We start from the raw sequence: 24,358 nt of genomic DNA, 5'->3' as shown, positions 1-24,358 counted from the left end.
CCACCGTAGTTTTTCCCTTTTGGGTTTCCACATATAAATCTCTTGTGTTATGTGGAATTTGTTTTATTGGGCATTAACTTATGTGGTGATATTCCTGTTATGCTTGTTAAATTTTAAGTTGATTAAGTTGGTGATTAGATTCATATTATTTTTGCTTACACTGATTCACCCCCCCTCTCAATGCCTTATAAGTTTATCAATTGGTATCAGAGCCAAACTTCTTTGAGGCTTAACTACTTGAGAAGGATTCCTAAGGCAAACATGGGGATAAGAGTTATAGAGAGATGTCTAATAAACTTGCAGAAACTGAGGAAGCCCTAGAAACATTGAGATGCAAGTATAAAGCTTCACTTGGTTAGAGAAGAGAGCTAATCGAACAACTATTGGAGGTTTTTGAGAGCAATTCTTCTGATGAAGCAAACATAGGTGCATTGGTAGATGAAGTGGAGAAACTGAATGATGAGAAGGCTAACTTGAGGAGAGAGCTAGAAGCCCTAACCATCCGGATGAGTCAAGAACTTGAAGCAATGAGGGCAACAAAAGACAAGATCAAAGAGAAAGAACATGAGATCTTTAAGTTAAAACAGGAAAATGGAACTCTATATGGACATTGGCATGAGGAGAAAGAAGAAAAATAAGAAATAAAGGAAGAATTGGATATGGAAATGTCTCTTACAAAGACTCTTATGAAAATGGATGAAGACCTTACACATGAACTTGCTGATGCTAATGAGAATCTTGCAAACTTTAACAAAAGTTCTACCATGCTTGATGAACAGATCCAATCTCAGAGGATGAACGGTGACACAACTGGATTGGGTTATACTACTTTTGAGAAAGGTGAGTCTTCTGGTACTAAGGACAACATGCATGAAGGTAAACCTGCACCTAGGATTCACAAACCCACCGGTAAGAAATCCTATAAGCTTGTTTGTTTCAATTGTCATAAGCCAAGACATACTGCTAATGTGTGTAGAAGCAGATCTGATGTTACTAATGGTTATAGACCTAATACATATCAAGGATATAAGCCTAGAACCTTTAATGGTTATTGTTACACTTGCAACATGCATGGACATAGAGCCGTTGAGTGCAGGTATGGAGCAAATATTTTGACACATCACACGAGTCAGAGGTCTGGTGGTGGTTGGCAAAGAACCATTAATGACCAAAGAAGTCCTAACTGGCAAAGACCCTATGCTAACCGACCTAGTCCCTATGAGAAGGAAAAGAGGATGAATGCGGTTTGCACAATCTGTCATAACTACGGTCATGTAGCTATGAACTATAGAAGAAGGACCGGTAGAGGCAATGTTGGACCTTGGAGAGCATCTGGTATGGCTTGTTATCATTGTCATAAACCGAGACATATTGCAAAGTTTTGCAGAGCTAAGGTGAACCAACTGATGAATCAACCTGATGACCAAAAAGGGAAGATGAAAGTTGATGTGGAGGAGACTAGAGCTAAAATGAATAGAATCTGGAAAAAGAAGGATGATGAGAAAACTGAAGACAAACCATTTGAAGATCCTATTTCTTCACCTAGTGTGGAGAACCCTTCACCGACAAACTAAGCTGTTAAAAAGCTTAGGGGGAGCTTAATGTTAGATCTATTTTAGAACCCCCTGAAGGACCATAAAGTATGTTAAATATGCATACTTTGATGCATTATGATATTGTGAAGTGATTTTATGATCAAACTAGTAGGTTTTATGTGTTATGAGAACCAATAGTGTGTTAAAAGATATTTTAGGGTTTTACCAATAATGACATTTAATGAAGTAGATAATGGGCAAATAAAAGGAACTTTTTGAATGTTATTTGTCACATTGCATTCTTGTGGGCACTCAAAGAGTGAATCGAGCATAGCAGAGTTTGTGTTTGCAACATTGATAGAGATTTGAAGTGATCTAGTGTGATTTGCGGTCGACAATCAGTGAGAAAGCTTTGTCAGTGTTTGGAGCCCTAGTGCAGAAGCGGTAAAAGGTGTTTATCTAAAAATATTGTTATTTTCTTATCTTTCTGAATCATTGAAGATTGACACCCCACATCTAGTTGATGTTACCAATAGGCCTCGTCCTGAATTTAAGAGGCACCCGTTTAAGTCTGAGGCAATTAATCCTGCTGGAGCCCTATCTGGAGTTCCTTATGGTGTCTTACATGTTGAAGATGTTAGATCATTTTATCATTTCAAACTGGAGTATCTTGGTATTGCTGCTATTTTTTATCAGTATAGAGCATTGTGTGATAAGAATGGTATTTTGAAGGAACAATTCAAAAGGGTTACCAAGAAAGGGTTTCACCATGCCCTAAACACCATTGATGATTTTGATAATGAACTTGTGAGATATGTTCTTAGCAGAATTCATGACCAGTTTATGTGGCTCAGCCGACAACATAAAATTTCTAAGGAAGCTATTCATGCAGTCACCAGACTTTGTGCCACCGGTGAGGTTCCAGTATTGAGATCTGTTCCAAAGAATGACGTTGAAAGGTTGACTAATTCAAGATGGGATGGAAGAGCAATGACAGTGAACAATATTAATCATCCGACAGTTAAATAAGCTTCAATGGTTATTGGTTACTGGATATATCATTCTAGTAAGATGAACAACATCCTTGCTGCAACCATTCATACTGCTTACTGGATGATAAAAGATGATGTTGATTATGACTTGTTGAAGGCATTAAGGAGTCAACTTATGCTGAACCTAGAATCCATCAAGAAGGATAAGAGGTTAAGGTTCAAGTTTAGACAACTAATTCTTGGTCTATTCTTTTACTTTCAGAATTATTTCCTCGGTATTGGTGATATCCAATGGATAGATGGCACTCCAACATTGGTGCAAAGGAAGAATAGTAGAAGAATGCTTGGTAATGATTTTGGCAAGATTGCATGGGGATAGTTTAAAAAATTTCAGAAGAAAATGCATGCAAGGGAAAGGATACCGGTAGAGGTTGTCAACCGATATGAAAACACAATTTTCTTTATGGTTGATACAAATACCTGTATGATGGAGGTAGTTGAGCCCTAGACTACATGGGTTATGCCCATGGGATATGAAGTGGACAAGGATCTTCAGATTGCATATGCTGATCATTTGCTTGTCCAATTGGTAGATACAACAACATAACGCTTTGACACTTACAAGGAGAAATCCCTTGAAGTGCACTGTGAACTTCAAAAACGGGTTATTGCTAAGAAAGTTAGGAAAGAAGTTGAAGCATTTTCAGAGCAAGCAAGATTCACAAAGGAAGCTATTGCATAAGCAGGAGCAAGACATGCTGCACAATAGGCCGGAACATCAAGTGCTCCCACCGGTACCTCCACCGGTATGAAGAAAAGAGCTGGAAAGGAGAAAGTTGTAGAGAAAGAAAAACTAGCAGTTGTTAAGAAGGAGAAACCAATAGTAACAAAGAAGGAGAAACCATCAAAGATTCAGTTCTGGAGAAAAGGTAAGATTGTTGAACCACTTGCTGCACCGGTTAAGACTGGTAAAAGGAAAAAGCAACAAGCACAAAAACCAGTAGATGCTGATGGAGAATAGACTGAGTCCAAAGGGGACAAGAAAACCCAAAGGGCTAGTGGCAAAAGATCAAAGGGTGTTGGTACTTCAACTGTGAAATCTTCAAAGAAACCGGTAACCAACATCACACCTTTAGAAAATATAATAATAAACATTAAAGAGTATGGTTTATTAAGTGGTGTGAAGAAACTCTATGAATTTTTTAAAGAAGATGAACAAAGGCAGATTAAGGATGGAGTTATTTACATGATGAATAAATATAGAAAATCCCTAATTGAATTGCAAGGACAAATTCCCAATTCTTTATATAATAAGATTGATGCAAGATGGCAGGCAACCATGGAGACAAGATAGAGAATTTATTCTTAAGAATTTGCAACCTGAAGCTACAAGAGAGGAGATAGATGGAATTTTTCTAAGACAAAGTCATCTTTTAGGTCGAAGAAAATGTTGACAAGAATGTTAATTTGTGAGACCCAATCAATCCATGAGGAGACTGAACAAATTTTGAAGAAGGTACTAGGTTTGATTCTAGATAAAGAGGGAGAAGATAGGGAAGATGAACCAGAAAGGTTTAAGGTTGAAGATCTTCTGAAAGGTGTTAAAATAATTGATTTTGAGCCTAATGAAATTGTGATGGGTGATCAGTCGGTGAACACCCAAATTGAACCTATGATTATCCCTGATGATGATGATACCGGTAATAATGATGATATTGATGCTATTAATAATGTAGATGTACAAGATGTTGATGTTCAATGATTGAGCAACATGAACAAGAACATGGACTGGAAGAAAAGAAAGATGAAGAAGAAAAGAAGGATGAGGAGCCATCGATAGTAACTCAAACTGTTGATACACAACTCCCACCGGTACAGGAAATTGAAAAGGATAAAGAAAGTGAAAAGAAAGAAGAAATGACAGAAGATAAGCCTAAAGATGCAGAAAAGAAAACATAGGATACTGTGCCTAAAGTGACACCTTTGTCACTTGATTCGAAAAAGAAAATTGTAGATGAAGATGATGATGATGCTATAATCATAAAAGGACCACTAGACATGGACAATTTGGGCTCAACTGAGTTGATGGAGATTGCAACTGCCATGCAATCCCAGACCAAGAAGAAGAGGATGAAAGAGCAACAAGAGGCATAAACAATAAAGAATGTTGTTGAGATTTTGTCAAGTCTCCTACTGGAGACTGATAATGATAACTTTGCCACTCCTATTGACAAGCTTGGACAACTTTTTTTTGATGCCAAAGAGTAAATGAAATCATTTGAGGATGCAACTTATATTAGTGTTGAGAAGGATTACAAGAAGAAAAGAACTAAGCAATTGATGAATGAAATTGATAAAGGTAAAGTTGCCTTGACTGTCAATAAGGATTATTTGAAAGAAGGACTTGAAACCAGAGGTAAAATCCTCTCAACTGTTTATAAATTTTCATTGTTTTGTGCTAATTTGAAGAAGAAGGAGGAAGCTGAGCAAGAACTTGAAGTTCTTAGCGAGTCATTCAAGCTCCTTAATGACTCTGCTATCATTTTTGGAAGATTGGTTGTTGAACTTCAGCATAAGTTGAAAGCTTATGAAAATGAACAGGTTAAGAGGATCAAATCACTGCAGGAATTACAGACACAGCTAATACCGAAGGTGGAAATCTTTCAAAGAGTTTATAAGGAAACTAAAGTCGTCCTTGCAACACTGGAGATGAGTTTGCCATGGAGGAATTTGCTGGGCAGATCTAGACACATGTGGAGATTACTGAAACTATTTTGGAGACATGACATAATGATTTGAAACAATTAAAGTCTCATTTTAGTGATGCTTTTTGTAAGATTGCATGTAACAACATTATAACATTCATATCTGCTAATGCAATTGTGTTGCACATTTTGATGTAACATGTATTTACTTCTTTGTTTGGCATTACTGTCAAAGGGAGAGTAATAGTTGATGAGTCAGTCAAAATTTGGTAGTAGCACACAATTGCTAAGGGGGAGTATATGTCATGAAGTCAATTTTTGTTTTTGCGCACTTAGTTGACAATTTTTTTCTTAAGTGTTGCCATCAATGCCAAAGGGGGAGAATGTTGGCATTTGACTGAACCGGTAAAGACTGTTGGTGATATGCAACCGGTAAATGATTGGTGAATGTGATGAAGAGATTGAGATTCATGTTTGATGACTAAGTCTTGTGTTTTCATTGATGGCAACAATGTTTTTGTAGTCATCTAAGTCTTGGAAGCCAACTGGTAAGGTATAACCGGTACAAACGACAGTTTAACAGAGAACCGGTAATTAGGACTTCAACCGGTAAACAAGAACAGAGTTGCATTCATGCAACCTGTACAAGCGATTGATGAAGAGTTGGATGATGTGGTTTTAAAGCAATGTTGGAGACAAGTATTTGGAGCTATGTTCATGACTGCATTGACAAATTTAATCGGACAAGCGAGATTTGATGTACAGAGCAGGTATTCTGATGAACACCTTAACCAGTAGTGATAAAGTCACTTAAATCGGTAAACTGATATAGGTTTTGTCTTGTTTTTTATTTGTTATGTCGGTGGGCGACATAAGTTCGACGTGCAATGTTAGTTTGTCTAGATTCATTGAACCTAGGAAATTGTTCCAAGGTTGTAGTCGATTAAGATATGTTTATAAAAAGTGTGATGAGGTATCAAGTCGGTGTGTGTATGAAGAGTGTGAGATCATTAGTGAAGGATGCAAATTTGATTGTGCGGTGATTAATGAAGCTCTGTATTGATTTGTTGTTGAAGTTTTGAGGATCTGAAGCAGATCTTATCAGACACAGAGGTGTTACATGAAGATCTTTTAACTGTTGTTTTCCTAATAGTTGGCAACAGTAAAATCCCCTAATCGGGTAGGTCCTGACAGACCTTAATTTGTAAATCCCCTAACAAGGTAGCTCTATATAAGAGTCTTAAATCCTCTTGTGAGGTTGATCCTCATAGGTCAAAGCTCCTAATAGGGCTCATCATATTAAATCCATTAACCGGGTTACTCCTAATCGGGTCTGTTGCTAACAAGGCATATTTGTAAGACCTTAACCGGTCAAGATTTCTATTTTGCAGATAGTGAATCTTGTGCGTATTAACTCCCACCATGGTTTTTCCCTTTTGGGTTTCCACATATAAATCTCGTGTTATGTGGAATTTTTTTATTGGGCATTAGCTTGTGTGGTGATATTCCTCTTATGCTTGTTAAGTTTTAAGTTGTTTAAGTTGGTGATCAGATTCATATTGTTTTTACTTACATTGATTCAACCCCCCCTCTCAGTGCCTTATAAGTTTATGTGATACCATACTAGCATTTAACCAAACTATGAAAAACATCCATTTTGTTGGTGCTCCAATTCTTTGTGTCTCATATTTACTTTGTTTTGCTTCCATGTGATGCATTTGAGCTTATCCACCCTTTGTTAATAATCAATTTGAGAATTTATAAGTGGGTCCCCTAAGTGTTAAATAGTGCAACTTAGATCCATAAAAAGAAGTCAGACTCTATTTGTTGTTTTCCTTGGTATTTCCAATGTTGCCAAGGTTTCAAACTTTCAAGGTTGTCCATGCCTTTATACCCACCTCAATTTCGATAACCCACTTAAGTCTTTGCTAAATTTTGTCTTAGTGTTGTTTTTTCAGAGCATCATAGTTTCCCATCCCCCCATACCATTCCCATTGCATTCTTGAATCTTGAAAGCTCAACTAAGAGTTTAAGTCATTTGCCCCTTTTTTACACTTTCAAACTACCTCATCCATCCATCATTCCTTTATTACCAGTTCCAATTTAGCTCTGCTCATTGAACTTTGTTTTGTTACCTCCTAAAATTTGTTTATCTTGCGAGGTCAAACTTTCAACCTTAGATTGAATAACTATTTTCACTAAACATTGAAATTTCAAAACTCTATTGATTCACTTTATATTACTTATGAGAGTTGAACTTTTGACCATTTCCATTTCCTAGTACAAATTCATGCACTATCCTAACTCCTCAATTCTAAAACCATGACAAAGGAATAGGTTTTGAACTTTCATGGGTACGCAAGTTCACAAACTTGTTAAAAGTGAGACAATGGGAAGAAAAGATCAAAATTTCAAAATTTGTTGAAGTTACTCAAAATTGTTGACAAAAGTTAAGGATATGGGGGTTTGCCTTTGCAACGAATTCATGAACTTGTTGATATTCCAACTTGGTTCCTAGGTTTTTCAATTTGTTGGAGGTGTGAAGCTTTGAGAAAGAGAGATAGAAGGAGAATGAAAGAAAAGTAAAGGATGTTGAAGAAAGATTGTGCACTCCAAAAGTGGCCAGAATTGTTTGCAGGTTCTTAAGTTCATTGAAACATCAAAATACCAAAGGCTTTGTGTTTCGTAAAGATAATCAATGGAGTGTGGTAGATGTGAATGGTTGGCAATTTTTTTGAAGGCTAGGTTTTTCAACATAAAAATTTGTTGAAATACAAGGGTGTTGACTAAAAGGGAGATGCAAATGTTTGAAGGGCAACTTGTGTAAATAAATGTCAAACACAAATTGCTAAATGAAATTGCATGCACCTCGTTCATCACTCCACTCACTATTATTGTAGAAGATCTCTCATCTATCCTATGTACTCCTCAAACTACCAGAGCAAAACCTTCTAGTTTTCTCTTCATTGTGGTGTCAATTTTGGAGGGAGTTAATTTATGTTGTTAATTTCAAATTGCTATAGTGTCACCTTTAAGGCACAAACTCAATTGGATAAAAGGCGATTTGAGTTTCATTTTGAGGAGGTCAAGAATAGTTGCAATCGTAGAAACAACGATAAGAGAAAATATGAAGTTGCCCCAAGGTTTCCTTATCCAATTTTCAGTAGAATCTTTTGATGCTATATTGATGTGGATTTGTTAAAATTCTATAATAGAATCATAATAACCTTGAACAATGATATTAACTAGCAAATTTGACATTGTTTAAGTGTCTCCAATAATTGTTTCTATAATTTCTTGATAGGTTCTTGATTAGTTGGTCAACCAAAATGCTGTAAAATCATTCCGAAGCTTTTGTAATGTATCTCCTCAAGACAAATAAATAAATGTATAGGTTTATTTCTAGATTATTAACTAGACTCTTATAAAGTTCTACAATTTCTATTATTTATCCAATTGCATGTGTAGAACCTAGTTTAGACATGCATGTGAGTAAATATAGTCCCTAATTATATATTGATTAAATTATTATATTCAATTGCATGCGGAGAACCTAGTTTATCCACACGTGTGAATAAATATACTGTCCATTATAATTATCACTCTTGGATGTCAATTTGTTTGAGTTTTGTGTGTTGTCTATAACCTACATATTCCATGGAAAACTCAGATGTAAATCTTTGCAATTTTGATGGTGTCTTGTACAATAAGGTTATGTTGTAGACTATTTGGATGCCATAGAGTTGGAGATTTTGGTTTGTTGGCCTTTTGGCCATAATGGGTAATTAAGGTGTTTAGTAGCGGATAGATTATTTTTTTCACTTATAATATCATGATTGTCACCTACAATATGATGAGGATGATTTGTATCATCAGGGTGGTTGCTTGTAGCATTATGGTGGCTACTTGCAACCTAGTGAGATTCACTTACAACATGATGGTGCTTGTAGACACTGAAAATTGTCCTAGGTCCTTGATGACAATTTTCAATAATTTTTGTCTAAATTGATTAAATAATTTTTATTAATTAATTAGTACTAATATTCTTCTTCCTATTTTTTATAATTGAATAATTTTCAATTATTTAATTAATGTTCTTTCTAAACCCTTAGTTAAATAATCTTCATTATTTAATCAATGTTCATAATTCTCTTTCTGATCAAATAATCTTGATCTTAATCACCTAATTGTAACTATTGCTCTCCGATTAAATAATTCATTTATTCTAAGCTAATCATTCTTTCATGATCCCTTTTTGCAAATCATTCTAATTAAATAAATTTTTAATTTTTTTTAATTACCATGTGTGGGTGAAATAAATAATTTTTGTTTATTTAATTATCACCTCACTTAACTCTTCCACTTTCCAATTTTCATTCCCACTTATCTCTTCCACTTTCCAATTTTCATTCCCACTAGTCTCTTCCACTTTCCAGTTTCCCTCCCACTTAACTCTTTCGCCTTTCCATTCATCACTCTTTCATTCCTCAACTTTTGAAATGGTAGCTTTGTGGTTTTTTTTTAATCGGTAAAGTTTTTGATTATATTAATACTTCATAAAAAAGTACATATTTCCATCCAAAATGGGGATGACACCCCTGCCAACATCTATTGTATAGTCCTGCCACTAGCAAGGGTGAAAAACCCTGAAACACAAACATTCTAATAGATAATACATAAAACGAAAGGGATTAACCCCAACACCTGTCAGCAATAGCTACATACAACCCCAACTAGCCTGGCAACTACCCAGGGATAAACACAGACAAAATTCTTTGATTTACGACATATCCACACCCCTATACATGGAAACTATTACAAATATTAACAAAAACTATGACTGAAAAGCATTGAAAAAAGATTTCACACTTTCATTTTTTTCTTCCCTGGCCTGTTGATCTAGAAATCTTCTGGCTCAAAATTAGTCCTCTTGGCCACTTCTTTGACTACTTGGCCCTGTGCAACTCCACTTCCCTGACGCGAATGTATTCCTTCAGGTTCTCTCCCAGTCGAGTCGAGGCTCGTGTCCACTCCTCTTGATTCACAACATTCCTCCACAACAAGAAGAGCCTGAATTCCTCGTCAACTCCCTCATGAACATGCATAATCCCTTCGCCAAAGGGTCGCCGCAGTCCACAACCCACCACAGCCCGATCCATTAAAGATGTGAGTCCGTAAAGAGAATGATGAAGCACACATGTCTTTGCAAAACATATGACTTCTTCCTTTGTTCCAAACTGTAAACCCCACATGAGCAACATGGAAATGATATCCATGTTGGTGTGGTACCAAAATTCCGAGAGTAAATACTCTTTTCCCAGCAACATCTCAATGATCTATTCTCTGAAACCTTCCCAAAGAAGGCTAGTTGCTGCTTGATTGAATGGAGCAAAAAACTCGCTTCCATGGCGCCCTCTATCACCTTCGAGAAAGCACTTCTCTTAACTTTGATGAATGCCACCCGTACATTCGCTAAAAATTCTTCAACAAAAGGTTATGACACACCTGCTATTAATTTCTCCTCATTTCAAGGACGCCAATCTCAATCCCCGTAAAAATCATGATGCCTTTGTTCATGCGACTCTGGATTCCTTCTCTCCAAGCCTGCCACGTGATTGAGTGAGCAGAGAATGGCGGCGTACTTTTGCCAGCCGCATTAATCGCTCCCATGAAGCCAACCCAACATTCTTCATGGAGGCAAAATCATGACGTTGCAAAAAAATTTGAAGGATTTTTCAAATTTAGAACACTTCCTTCTCGTGGTCCCCACTGATCCCCCACCATTTGACCTTTTTATCTTCCAAATCACACCCCAAGTTGGATAAAATATTTTCCTCTAAATTTCCTTCTTGCTTAATGTGTGAGATTTTAAATTCTTGCACGTTATTTAATTTTTCCAAAATGAGTTGAATTATTTTATTTATTCACCAACAATGAGAAACCTTTTTGGCAATTGTATCTATGACAATTTTTGAGTCACCCTCCAAACGTAGTTTTGTGACCGAGAGTTTCTCAACCAATGTGATTTCCAGAAGTCGGCCTATATCTTAGCTTCATTATTGGTCCCTTCTGGAAGACGTTGTGCACCTTTGGCCATAATTCCCCCATTCTCATTCCTTGCAATACATCTCGCTCTCGAGACGCTCAGATTACCTCTTGATGCCCCATCAAAATTTATATCAACCCATCCTACCTTTGGTTTACCCCATGCCCCACAATGTTGTTTGGCACAACTAGGATTTACCCTACCAAGCCCATTAATGGGCTGAAATGGTAGCTTTTTGTTGAAGATAAATAGTTTCTTTATTTATTATCAACTCATCTCTTTCTCCATTTATCTCATTCTTTACTCTTTCATTCCTCCACTTTCGAAAAGGTAGCTTTTGATGAAAAAAAATACTTTCTTTATTTATTCTCAACTTTCTCATTTTCTTCTCAATTAACTAATTCTCTCAATCAATCCTATCCATTCATTTCCTGAATTTCAAATCAATCTTAGCTATTGATCAAAATCCAAATCTTCTATTTAAATCGATCAAATCCTCATTTTTGACAACCACGCCTTTGATATCTTCATGCTATCAAATCATCAACTTGCTTTTGAATTTGCTTTGTGCACCTATAATTTCTAAGAGCCATCATACAATAAGATTAAGAAGAACAATGTAGGTCATGGATTCGATGCTAGGTATAATCATTTTGATTTCCATTTGAGTGCATTTTGAATTCATCTTTCATTGATTATTTAGGTTGTTTTGCATTGAATTTGGAGTTTCGTGGTTGCTTTAATGGTTGTTTGTAGGTATTTCCCAAATTTACCTACGACAGTGCTTAATTGCAGCATAGTGAGGGTCACTCATAGAATCATGGTGATTATTGAATTATAGTAAGGGTCATTGTATTATAATTACTTTTAGTATAATGGAAAGTACTTGTAGGAAAGAGACTTAAGGGCTTATAGTACATTGATGTGTAGTTTTTCTTTCTAAGCATGTTATTTGGGAACAAGTACTATTGGAATATGTTATCATGAGAGGTTCTAGATTACATTTCAATGGAAACTTTGTGCAAGAACTTCGTAAGTGGTGACTATTTGTTCTCTTGGTTTGGAGGTCATGGTTATACTTTGTTGTTTGAGAGTCCTTGGTGTTGTAGTTGTGTTCTTTGATTATGTGAAGGCCACGGGTTCTATCTTTTGTTATGTGGAGAACTTGGGAGGGCTATGGATATTAAGGGTGATTGAGTGAATAGGAATCTTTGGAGGAAGTATGCTTTTTTTTTAAACAATAGTTGGTTTTTTAATTTTGTAGATCATTGTGTGTGATCTTTGCTAGTTAGTTTTTATGATGTGAACCACATCCTTTTTGTAAGTATTGTTAGTGGACTTTTTGATGTTATGGTTGGTATCTAGACCGAACATTGCAATGAGAGTCCTAGGAGGTATATGTGTCAATTTTGGACAAGTTACATTAGATTGTAGTATTGAGGGTCTTCCAATTTTTCACACGTATGTGTTTGCTACCACAAAAGATGGACCATGAGCAATACAATGGATATCCTAGAACTTGAATTTCTAGATTGAGTTGGATATGTCTAGAGTATGAGGTCTACTAGTGGGTACATTTATCTTTTTTTGGTATGGATGGCTAGATGTGAGTGACTAGCTATGGTCATTGTTCCAACCATTGAGGTGAGCATTATACACACTTAGTCCTTGTTGGCAGCAAGGAAGGAAAACTGAGAGGAGGGGAGGGGGGTGAATCAATTTTCACCGGATTAAACAAATTAAGCACTATCTCAGATATGATGAATTGCATCAAAAAGAAAGATAACAGTAATGATAACAACACACATAACACCAAGATTTTGACGTGGAAAACCTAGTTAAGGGAAAAACCACGGTGGGAACCTACCCACAATAAGATGATACTCTGTAGTAGTATGTGTAAATGTTACAATGGGGAATGCACATGCATTCAGGCACACTACCTAAAGCTCATTGCTTAAATTATAATGACCCAGAAGACTCCAACCCTCAAGGAATGCTCACTACCTTACAAAGAAATTCAGATTACAATTCGGTTAAGATGAATTGCAAAAATAGCATCTACTAATGCTTGATGACAGTTCTGGTTAAGCTCATATGTCTTCTCTTCACCAATCTTTGCTCAATACACCACACCAAAAGATGAATTCACTTAATCGCACATACACCACTCTCTGATTATGTAGACTCAACATCCATATTTCATCAACCTTGACTTCAAGGTCGACCAAACCCTTAACACCTAATTACAAGATTACATCACATGATACATAAATCAACCACCAGACCAATACAATGTCATAAACAACATTTGATGGATCTAAATCAACTCCTCGAACATGCACCACCACCGAAAATCTTGTCAAGATCAACCACAACACGTTACACCACGAAAAATACCGCATAACACAAAGAATATAACTGGACCCAGAAGATCTTCAATAACTCGCACAAAGATCAATGTGGACCACAAAACAAATAAGACATGATTAGGAAACACCAACAAACACGTTAGAACCACCCGCAATAGTTGCACCAACAACACTTGTTCAAATCTTCATCGATCAACACACTAACATTCAAGAACACTTAACAACAACTACTCGGACAAGAAGTATAGCTTGCGAAGCATCAAATCACAAACCATCTAAAATGAATATACACACGAACATCCCAAACATTCTCTCAAATCTGTAACACAAGATATGATCATACCAGAGTACAACAGATCAAACATCAGAACTCTGCAACATTGAACATTGAAAATCAATCTCCATACTAGAATTCCTAACTCGATCAAATCATCACATAGCATCATGAAATCAATAAAGAATGAAGTATCTCTAGTTGATTCAACATAGCAAACAAATAAACCAACCAGATCAACTCACTGCAATCACCAGATCACCAAAACACAAGAATATGTTGACATCAATGACAACAACATATCCTAGCAACAACAATATCCAACAGTCCTATCTTGAATGCTTGCAACCAAGTGGTAGCATTACTATGAGTTACTTTGTGGGCGATGTAGATGCTTCAATGAAGCTTGAGAACACAATGAAGTTTAGTTGGTGCAATATACTTATACCCTTAGTGTATATTTCACAAATTTGTTGATGTTTCCCTTTTTCTTCTACCATATGTTCAACAAGAGAGAGAGTTTAAAAACAATGTGTGTTCACCTTGCATTTCTAATATTCATAGCTAATTATTTAATTGTCTTTTTATAATGTACCCACATATTTAGGTAGCCCCACTTGAAGTGACACTAAGTCATTTGTAGTTTGTAATTTGGAAATTTGTAATTCTCACTTAATTGTAAGAGGAGTTGCTAAATGCAACTATGATAACTTTTAAGGCGTGTAAGGATTATGAGATTAGAAAGAGGATGAAAAGGGAGTTATTGTGAACTTGGAGAAGATCAGTAAATACATTTAGCTCACATGTGTTTATTACTGAAAAGGATCATAAGACTACAAGTGTAATACTCTAGTTGAAGGAGGAAGTTTCAAATTCATATTTTAATTAGTTCTCCTTGATTTGGGTGTTGGGATTTGGATGGAGATTAGGGTGCCATGTTTAGCTCACATTTTTGTTATCAAGGTTTCTTGTTTTGGACCTTGCCTATATATGCTGGTGCATAGTTTGGTGATGGATGATGATATTTTGTTGCAAAATATGTTGGTGCATAGTTTGGTGATGGATGATGACATTTTGTTGCAAGAGTTTGCATTCCCAAAATGATGACATTTTATTTATGAAGGTTTGTGTTACCGAATTTTCTCGGAAGGATCAGAGGCTCTAAATCAGCTGAAAGAACATCTACCTACAAAACAGGGCTTGGCAATCAGCGAGAACTTCTAAATGAACTTTCCGTCATATGACCCCACAGGGTACGAGGGTATGAGCTGATCATTCACATCAATGAATGTGATGGATTTCCCTTTCGATTGTGTATGACGAATACGTGTAACTGGGAAGGAAGAAATGTACTGCAGAATCTGGAAAAAGTGTCCCCATCACTCAGTATACGCGCCTTAGACGCGAGGTGGCCACGCAAGTCCTACTTACTTTCCGTATGTCCGTTATGCTAACATTCTTAGCTTTTAAGTATGTCCAGGGGTGAAAATTAGAAATGCGCTTGGCTAGCCATTAAAATAAATGAACAGCACTTCAAAATTTCAGCTCTTAAGCTACGCAAATTTATCAGCGGTGCCAATATTCAACAAGATCTGAAGAATTCAATGGAACGAGCAATTAGACCAGCTAGCAAAGGATTTAAAGTTGCTCTGGTGCTCCTGCTGTACGTGGGCGTCCATGGTGAGGGAAAAGGCGGATTTGTTTTAGGGAAATCAGCAGCGGGACTCGATCGCGGACCAACTCTGCTGTCGGATGCAGGGGATGTGAAGATTTCAGAGGGATTTATAGCAAAGGATTTTACTGGTTGGGAAAGGAGGGATTTAAGGAGTAGCAGTTGTGAGGAGACATACGGTTTCATGCCCTGCACTAGGTCTGTAGTGGGGAATTTGTTTCTGGTGGTAGTATATGGTTACCTTCTTTGTTTAGCAGCCAAATTCATGGCTGACGGAAGTGAGGAGCTGTTAGCTGTGACGGGACCTGGTATTATTGGAGGCCTCTTCTTGCCTGTTCTTGGAGCTTTTCCGGACGCTTTACTCGTTCTCGGTCAGGAATCCTCCCCTCCTTCCTTCCTTTTGCCTTTATTCTCAAAACAATGCTTTTATCTCAAAAGACTATCATTAGTAAGCTCATAATAAAAAAGTACTTAAATAGTGGCCACACTATCCAGTTCTCAAAACAAATGCTTTTATCTCAAGCAATACAATCATTAGTAAGCTCATAATTAAAAAAGTACTTAAATAGTGGTCACACTATTCAGATGGACCTTTGACCCTTTTGTTAATTGATTAAAAATTAAAAATTAGAATATAAATGTTTTCTATTCTCAGTTAATTAATAAATACAAAGATGCACCTTGGATGTTGCATATCATATTTTAATTTGATCTATTTTTTCTTTTAGATAAAGAGAGAATTTATTGGAGCTTTAATTAACACAAAATTTTTTTATTATATCTAAATATAGAAAAAAATGATGTGGACTTCTAAAGAGTCTAAGAATGAAAATTTCAATCTATTATAATAATATAAAAAAGAAAAAGAAATCATTATTATATTTAAAATTTTGTGAAAATAAAGTAAAGTTAGACTTTTGTTGATAGTAACTTTTTATTATTCTAGGAAATAAGGGCTTACATGATCAATTCACAACCACTTTTAAGTATATTAGGACTTTCAAAATGTAATTTCTTAGCTTCTATCTTTCTTCTTTTATGTTTTCACGTGGATCTAAAGCTAGGTTTAGTCTTCTTGGCTTTAGGTGAAATAATCGTAGAATTTTAAAAGAAGCTAACTTAAGGTCTTTTTGTAACATTTAACTCATATAATATTTTTTTCATTTTTGTGTGGATCAAATATTGATTGTTAAATATAATCTAGGTCAAAAATATGGATGAAGTTTGTAGTTTTAGGTAGTTATGATTCTTCTTCGAAGGCTAATTGTTAGTTTTGAACAATACATATTTCTATTTTTTATTCTTCTTGGTGGAGAGCTTTTATTTTTTTGATGAAGCCCAGATGTACTTGCCAAAGCAAATGCAGTTAACAAAAGCCAATGATATATTAGGGCTTCACTAGACCCCATATTAAATTTAAGAGTTAAAGTGGCAATTTGGCAGTTAACAAAAGCCAATGATATATTAGGGCTTCACTAGACCACACATTAAATATAAGAGTTAAAGTGGCAATATGTTTTGATGGTGAACCTACAAATGTAATATGATTGTTGAGGTAAAATATGTATTGGGCCTATTTTGGGGTAAGGGGTTGGTTCATAAAAATTAAAATTGTATGCATTAATTTTTTAGGTACATTTTTAAAAGGTATGTATTAATTAATTATAATTAATGGAAAAATAGTATATACACATGATTTTAAAATTATGAATTCTAATGTTTTAGTCTATCTCCATTTACATTCATTTGTAAAAATTGGGTATGAGAGCAACACTTAAATAATTGCCATTTTTGTTGTTGATATATAATAGAGTTTAGTTTTACATGATATAAAACAATATATATGAATATAAATCTATTAGAGCATAATATAATTTAATATTAATACATACTAATAAATACCAACAAAAGTAAATTTCAACTTAAATATTTTCATGAGGAAAATTCTAGATTACAAATCTTAGATTGAGGGGAAAAAAGTAATTTTACCATATTAATTTTACATAGAGGAATTTTTTTTTAATTTTTACAAAGAACTTTAAGTGAAGAATAAAAGATTTTAAATATTCAATAGGTTAAAGACGATATATCTATTTTCTATTTTGTGATTTTAAAAATAGGCTTATGTTAGTTGGAAGACTAACAAAAAAAAATGAAACTCAACTTAGATCTTTTTATTTTAAAATCACCCACATACATAATTGTAACCATTAATAAATGTTTAAAGCGTTTTTGTTAAATTTTGTATAATTCGATAAAATTAAGTATGCTCACATTATTAAAATAAATAACATAATATAATACAAAATATTTATTAATTTATTATTTTTTAAAATTTTTGTTTAGGATGATGCAATTTATTAATTTATATTGTGGGATTTGTATTATTTGTTATTCACTTTCTTCAATTTTAATCTTAAATAAAATTATCATAGACAAAATTTTTAGGTATAGCCAAAGTTGTTTATGAATACTTTTCAACAAAAGCTTCTCTTACACTTGATCTATATTTTTGGTCTTTTTCATTTGTCTTTTGGATCTTCTTCCAAACATAGATGAAGCTAAATTCCTAAATGTTATATTCTTTAATATCAAAATTATAATTGTATTGTTTTAGACCTTTCAACTACAAGAACTTGGAGAATTGTTCAAATAGCTAAAATTATGTAGTCCTCTAATAGTTGAACTCCAAATTTTCTTGAACATAAAATCTTTATTTTGAAACACCATTCATTCTATAGAAATTCACTTGATGCATGGAAAATTTAAAACTAAGAATAACAATATTTACTTTAATAAATTTGCATTACATAATGTCAGTTATATTTTTTTTTTATGTCAATCAACTTACTCTCTAAATTTTGTTTTGTTGAAATTAATTAGATGATTATTATCACTATTAAATTTAGTCTTCACATTATTTGATTTATACCTTAATTAATTTCATATATATTTTACTATCGGTATATTCCTTGCACCTCCTTTGTAATAATGTATAATTAAGTTCCTCATCCAAAAACACTTCCAATTTACCCTAATTGTAGTGAATTTTTACTCTAGTTGGATTTTTCATTATAGGTGACCAAATTTTACTGCCAAAGGAATTTTTGTATTTTATCGTGCAAATGGAGTGTTTTGATATTTTTGCACTCTTCATGTTGTGGTGTGTTATGATCAGTCCAACAAAGGCTAATGCATGCTATATTTCCACATTAACATGGCTTGCTAGTCATTGTCTTTCGATGCTAGAAGTTTTTTGAACTAGTGGAGGGGTCCACCCTTTCATTTGTATTTTACCCATCGTGTCTTTTCGCAGATTCCACATGGCATTCTATTAAGGTGATCCCAAAGTGTTATATAGGTTTTCCTTTTAGACTAACTAGTGGCAACCAATTAATGTGCCTAGTCAAGTTTGTTCTAGTATTTTGCATTGAGTAGACCCTTTTCCTTAATCATTTTGCTAGTGATGGAGCCTAACCGAAAAAAAAGAATTCTAGTACATCCACTAAGGCTTTTTGAAAGCATTCAAGTGGCGGGACATAAATTTGGTAGGAATTCATGTTGGCATTTTGAAATCTTTTCTATTTTGTAGGTAGGTTTAGAAATTAATCAAGGTTTAGAACTTATAAGATATGAATTGAAAACTAGGTACCTTTAGAGGCACTCTAATTATTAACATGGGCATTTATACCTTCTCTCTCGTTCAATTTCAATTATTTTTGTGCTTAGTTCTTAGTAGGGTTTCTCTTATTATTATGGAATTCAAATTTCAAATGTTTTGTAGTAGGGGATGAAATTTTACTATGCGATGGGTGTTTACTTACAAATAAATTCATGTGTTATTTAGCAATTAGATTTTACTTTGTGTGGTTGAACTTGAAGAGCCTTATGTAAGACAATTTATTAATTCTTTTGTAATTAGGTTTTAAGGAAATCTTTTTTATGTGTCTAAAGATCTTAAATTTTTATTGTATGTAGTTAAGAAACATTATTTGAAGTAATTAATATAGTAAGGTAAGTTTAGTAGTTTTAATATTGTGGATAACATTATTAGATGCATGGTTGTGTTTTTGGTTGATAATTTTTGTTATTTGTGATTTGCAAAACCTCAAGAATGGTCATAAAAGAATATCTATATGTTGCGATCTTTTTAAATTTTAATAATTTATTTTCTACATGTCTCCATTTTCCTCCCCGAATCATTTAGTATTAAGCTAGATGGATAAAGGGTTGACGTTTCAATTTTGAAGATTGGTTTGTAGATTTGTCTTATGTTTGTGATACTTTCCATGCTTGATGATTCTATGTAGCATTTTTGTTGTCATTTAGGTCATCAATACAACCATTCCAAAATTTTATAGGAAAATTTGAAACTATTTGCATCTAGACAACACTTGGGAGTTACAATTTGTAAAATAATATTCCATAGATCAACAAAAATTCACTAATTTTAAATGAAAAAGATGCAAAACTAACCATGGTAGATTCAGTGCAAACCACTATTCTGGGAATTGTAATGAGGTGTGCATTGAATTGATTCACTGAAGTACAAGAAAATAATGCCTTGAATATGCTTATCAACTCAAATGTTTTGTAGAACCATTATTTTCAGTGGGTCAATCTTGAGAAGTGTAGAGGTGATAATAAGGAATGTCAATATATACAAGTACCTTAAGAAATCTCTAATTTTTGAAATTTGAAAAGTTAAAGTTTGGGGTCCATCTTGATTGATTTGTCATCAAATCCAAGCACTATAAGATTGACTGATAATGACACATGGATCTCATAGTTTAGAATTAATATGTGAAACTCTATGGTACTAATGAGTTGAATGATTAGGATTAGGTGTAAGTAGAACTCCGTTAAGGTCAAATTTAAATAAATATGAATCAAGAATTAAAACAAGAGTGTACCACTTTTATGCAATTAACATTGATAGACATAATGATATCAAGAAGTCTTATATCATTATTTTGTACAGAAAAAATCTAAAACTAAAAAATAACTCAAATAAATACAATAAAATGAAACAATTCTTCAATAAATGAAATAATTTTACATTAAAAATAACTCAAAATGATATCTTTCCACATTTAAAGAATAATTCAAAATGATACCTTTCTTAATATTTTAGCTAAATACATTTAAAATATACATGCTATTAAGTAATTTCATGAAATAAACTATAAATTAAATGGAACTAGCATAACTTTGCAAATCATTAGATTATCTAAGGTGTTTTTAATATTCTTTAAAAACATAAGGAAGAAATTTGTAAAAGGTTTTGTTCTTTCAAGAATATATAATTATATTTTATTCAATTTGATTGATAGTCATAGTGATTCGATAATTTCATGTGAAGTTTGAAGAAGTGTGAAATAGTAGATACATTGTAGACAAATGAAAAATGACACTTAGTGGGCCTTTGGTTTGCTGATGAAGTTGAATGTGTTTGAATGAACCCACTAAGGACAAGTCTTATTGAGTACGAAGTTGAATATGTTTGAATGAACCCACTAAGGACAAGTCTTATTGAGTACGACAAGTCTTATTGAGTACGACAAGTCTTGGCACCTTAAGGGATAAGGTAGATGTGTCCCAAGTGACTTTGGTGGAGGGATAAGGTAGATGTGTCCCAAATGTCTTTGGTAGAATAGAAGGGATGAGGTTGGGATGTACTCTGAATGATTGGTGGAATGGAGACCCCTCAGTGTTTGACTCTTAGTTGAAGAAATTCAATCCACAAATCATGCTCCCATATTAGATTGCTAAACAAATCTACCTCAAACCAAAAAAAAATAACAAAATGACCTCCTTGAATGTAAACTTTGGAGAGACGGGAATTTGACAATGTAAAGCAGGCGTCTATTTATGAAGTCTTACAGTCACTTACCCTACCTAAATATCTTATAAGTTCTATTCCACCGTTGACTACGAATGACAGTTGCTTTGCTGTCTGACAGGACACTAGTACAAAACAGATCTAAATCATTCGGTATGGGGCCTGGCCGAACTCGATCCTTACATTTTTCTCCTTCTAGGAACCTAAGTACGTGGATTTTGGATTTTTTTTTCTGCCACGTAATGTTAAGGAACAGAGGCAAAACCTATTTATCTCCTAGTCCTGCAAAGGCTATATATTTCACAATGTCTCAGAAGTTCCATGGCAAACTAATTCGAAAGAAAGGTTAACTAAATCAGCCATGAAAGGATTTATGGTTGCCTTCATGCTCCTGCTATGCGTGGTCGTCCATGGCGGAGGGAAAGGCGGATTTCTTTTAAGGAAATCAGCAGCGGGACTCGATCCCGGATCAAATCTGGTGTCGGATGGAGTGGAGGGAAAGATTTCAGAGGGATTTATTGCCAAGGTGTTTTCTGGTGGAGAAAGAAAGGATCTTGGAAGTAGCAGTTGTGATGAAACATACGGTTTCATGCCCTGCACTACGACTGTTGTTGGGAATTTGTTTCTGCTGATTGTGTATGGTTATCTCATGTTTTTGGCGGCCAAATTTATGACTGATGGAAGCGAGCTGCTGTTAGTCGTTTTGGGGCCTGGTATCGTCGGAGGCCTGCTTTTGCCTGTTCTTGGTGCTTTTCCGGATGCACTGCTCATTCTAGGTATGCCATTTCTTTCTCTTTTGCTTTTAGCGTGAAATCAGTGTCTTCTGCTTTCAGCTTCTTTATTACCCTTTTCAGCCTCCCAGTGGAAGAGTTTTGGGCTGTTTTTTTTGTAAGGCAGTCCTGTGGAAATGAAAAAATGGAGTTAAAATGAATTTTTGTCTGAAAACAGCCGAAAGTTATTAGTTGGTGAGGAAAAGACTTAAAGTTTGCAATTATGGAACAACATGAGACTTGAAGTCTGTTATTATGGTAGGATAACCAGATCTTTTTTTAAGGAAATATGATATAATTATGTAAAAACAAATAGTTTGGTTAAAAATTGAAGGCTTTGAAATGTTCTTATTTGTTGAAAAGCTTTTAAGTTTTAGGATGAGATTGTAAGATCTTAAGTTTCAAAAGTTAAGTTGACAAATAATAATAATTTCTCTAGAAAAATATCTCACAAATATCTACCTTGAAGAGAATTTTGGGGCACGTGATCACGGTTTTAGGTGTTTCAAGTGCCAGGTGGCTTTCTCTATTCGTTAACTTCGTATTTTATATTGTATTCAACGTTAACCCATTACCATATAAAACAACTGGTGTCAAGGTGTTAGGTATAGTCTTATTTTATATTAAAGATTCTTGGTCTTATGGAGATTTTGTTTTGCCTCATAATTATCTGCTAGAAATCAAATCCTAATTAATTATATTGTATAAAATTTAAGTTAATAGGGTTATCAATATTTTATGAAGACTTCTTATTTTATTTTTTAAATTTGAAAATTATAAAATAAGTTGTTTGAAATTATTGGAAACAAATATCTTATTATATGGTTTAGGTACCTTTGATCATGTTTATTAATTAAGTAAAAAATAAAAAAGTTAATTTATTCTAATTTTTAATTAATTAATAAATTCAATAAAAATAAGATATCTTGTCTGCTGAAAAAAGTATGGATGAGTAGGATTAATTTTAGTTAATGGTCAATTAGGGGAAGAGCACCAATAGATATCATAGTTCCAATAACTGTCACCACTAGTTCCAATAACCGTCACTTTGAAATATGTACTTTTTGATCTTTGGGTGCATAATTGATTCCACAGTGTGCATCGAAACCAAATCAATAGCTGTAAGCAGTTAAGTAGCATATGAAGACAACTAAAAAATCAAAATTAAGATCTGTAGATGCGTGAAATTAACTATGATGGCTATTGATGCTCTTCCCTTAGTTATTCACTTCTTTGACATAGTGGTTGTTAAAAATCTTTTATTTTATAGAATAAAAAAATTAAATGATTTTAATTACTCCGGAGTCCGTAGAACCAAAACAATTTGTGGGAGGGAAACTTCCTTTACACCGAATAATTTAAAGCCATTAATTTATTCCTCTAATGGTACAGATGCTAGTTAATGACTACTTTGGCATATTCATCGAATATTGCTAGAAAGACAACGTCCATTTATTCAACTCGATAGTACGAAATTTCCTATTCAGCGCACATGCTTTATATATCATAGTGAGCTGCACTACCTATCTTACATTCTCTGATAAAGTGTTAGACTTCCTCCTCGAAATGAGTTAAAAAATTCTCACTCAACTCTGCGGACTTCTCTTCTTAATAAAACGTCTAGCTTGTTAATTTTGGGCAATTAACGCTAGAGAGGTAATTGGGAGAAGAGGACGTTTAAAGACTGGTAGTTGCAACAAATATAGTTTTGACTTTGTAGGTAGTGCGTTTGAGGACTGGTAGCTGAAGATAATTTAGTAGTATGGGACTTCTGTCTTTGCTCGTACTTAAATCTATATCATAATTATGATACAGGCAACTTTTTATCCGGTGAGGGCCCCTCTGTTACGCATCGTACGGTTTGACTGTTTTTGCCCGAGTATTCTCGGTGCAAACCGGCTTCCTAAAAGTACCTAGATTCATTTTGGGTTGTGTAAACTACCTTTTTCTCTTTAACTTCTATGCACAGTTAATAATAAAATGAAATAAAATAATATCAATAATAGAAGTTAAAAAGAAAAAAGCGGTTTACATAAATGAAATAAAATAAAATCAATAGTAGAAGTTAAAGAGAAAAAAGTGGTTTACACAAATGAAATAAAATAATATCAATAATAGGTTTTTTAAGAGTTACTTCAAATCTAAAATAT

At 34.2% G+C, this 24,358-nt stretch overlaps 1 protein-coding gene across 4 annotated transcripts in view; it reads left to right on the top strand.

Moving 5' to 3' along the window:
* Positions 1 to 24,358, top strand: part of LOC131029656 (sodium/calcium exchanger NCL2) — a 198,457-nt gene that overhangs the window by 28,404 nt on the left and 145,695 nt on the right. The window contains exon 1 of one of the 4 annotated variants that reach the window (XM_057960229.2): positions 15,391 to 15,967. The exons of 2 other annotated variants lie outside the window; for them this stretch is intronic. In XM_057960229.2, the coding sequence (XP_057816212.2) occupies positions 15,529 to 15,967 (439 nt within the window). In that variant the 5' untranslated portion in view covers positions 15,391 to 15,528. Of the gene's footprint in view, positions 1 to 15,390; positions 15,968 to 21,667; positions 22,215 to 24,358 lie in introns of those variants that run through there. One more of the 4 variants, XM_057960230.2, reaches the window with a different exon arrangement.

This window comes from Cryptomeria japonica, chromosome 7 (assembly GCF_030272615.1).
Source record: "Cryptomeria japonica chromosome 7, Sugi_1.0, whole genome shotgun sequence".
Lineage (NCBI taxonomy): Eukaryota > Viridiplantae > Streptophyta > Pinopsida > Cupressales > Cupressaceae > Cryptomeria > Cryptomeria japonica.
Note: the sequence above shows the minus strand (reverse complement) of the source record. Positions and strands in the feature narration are given on the sequence as shown.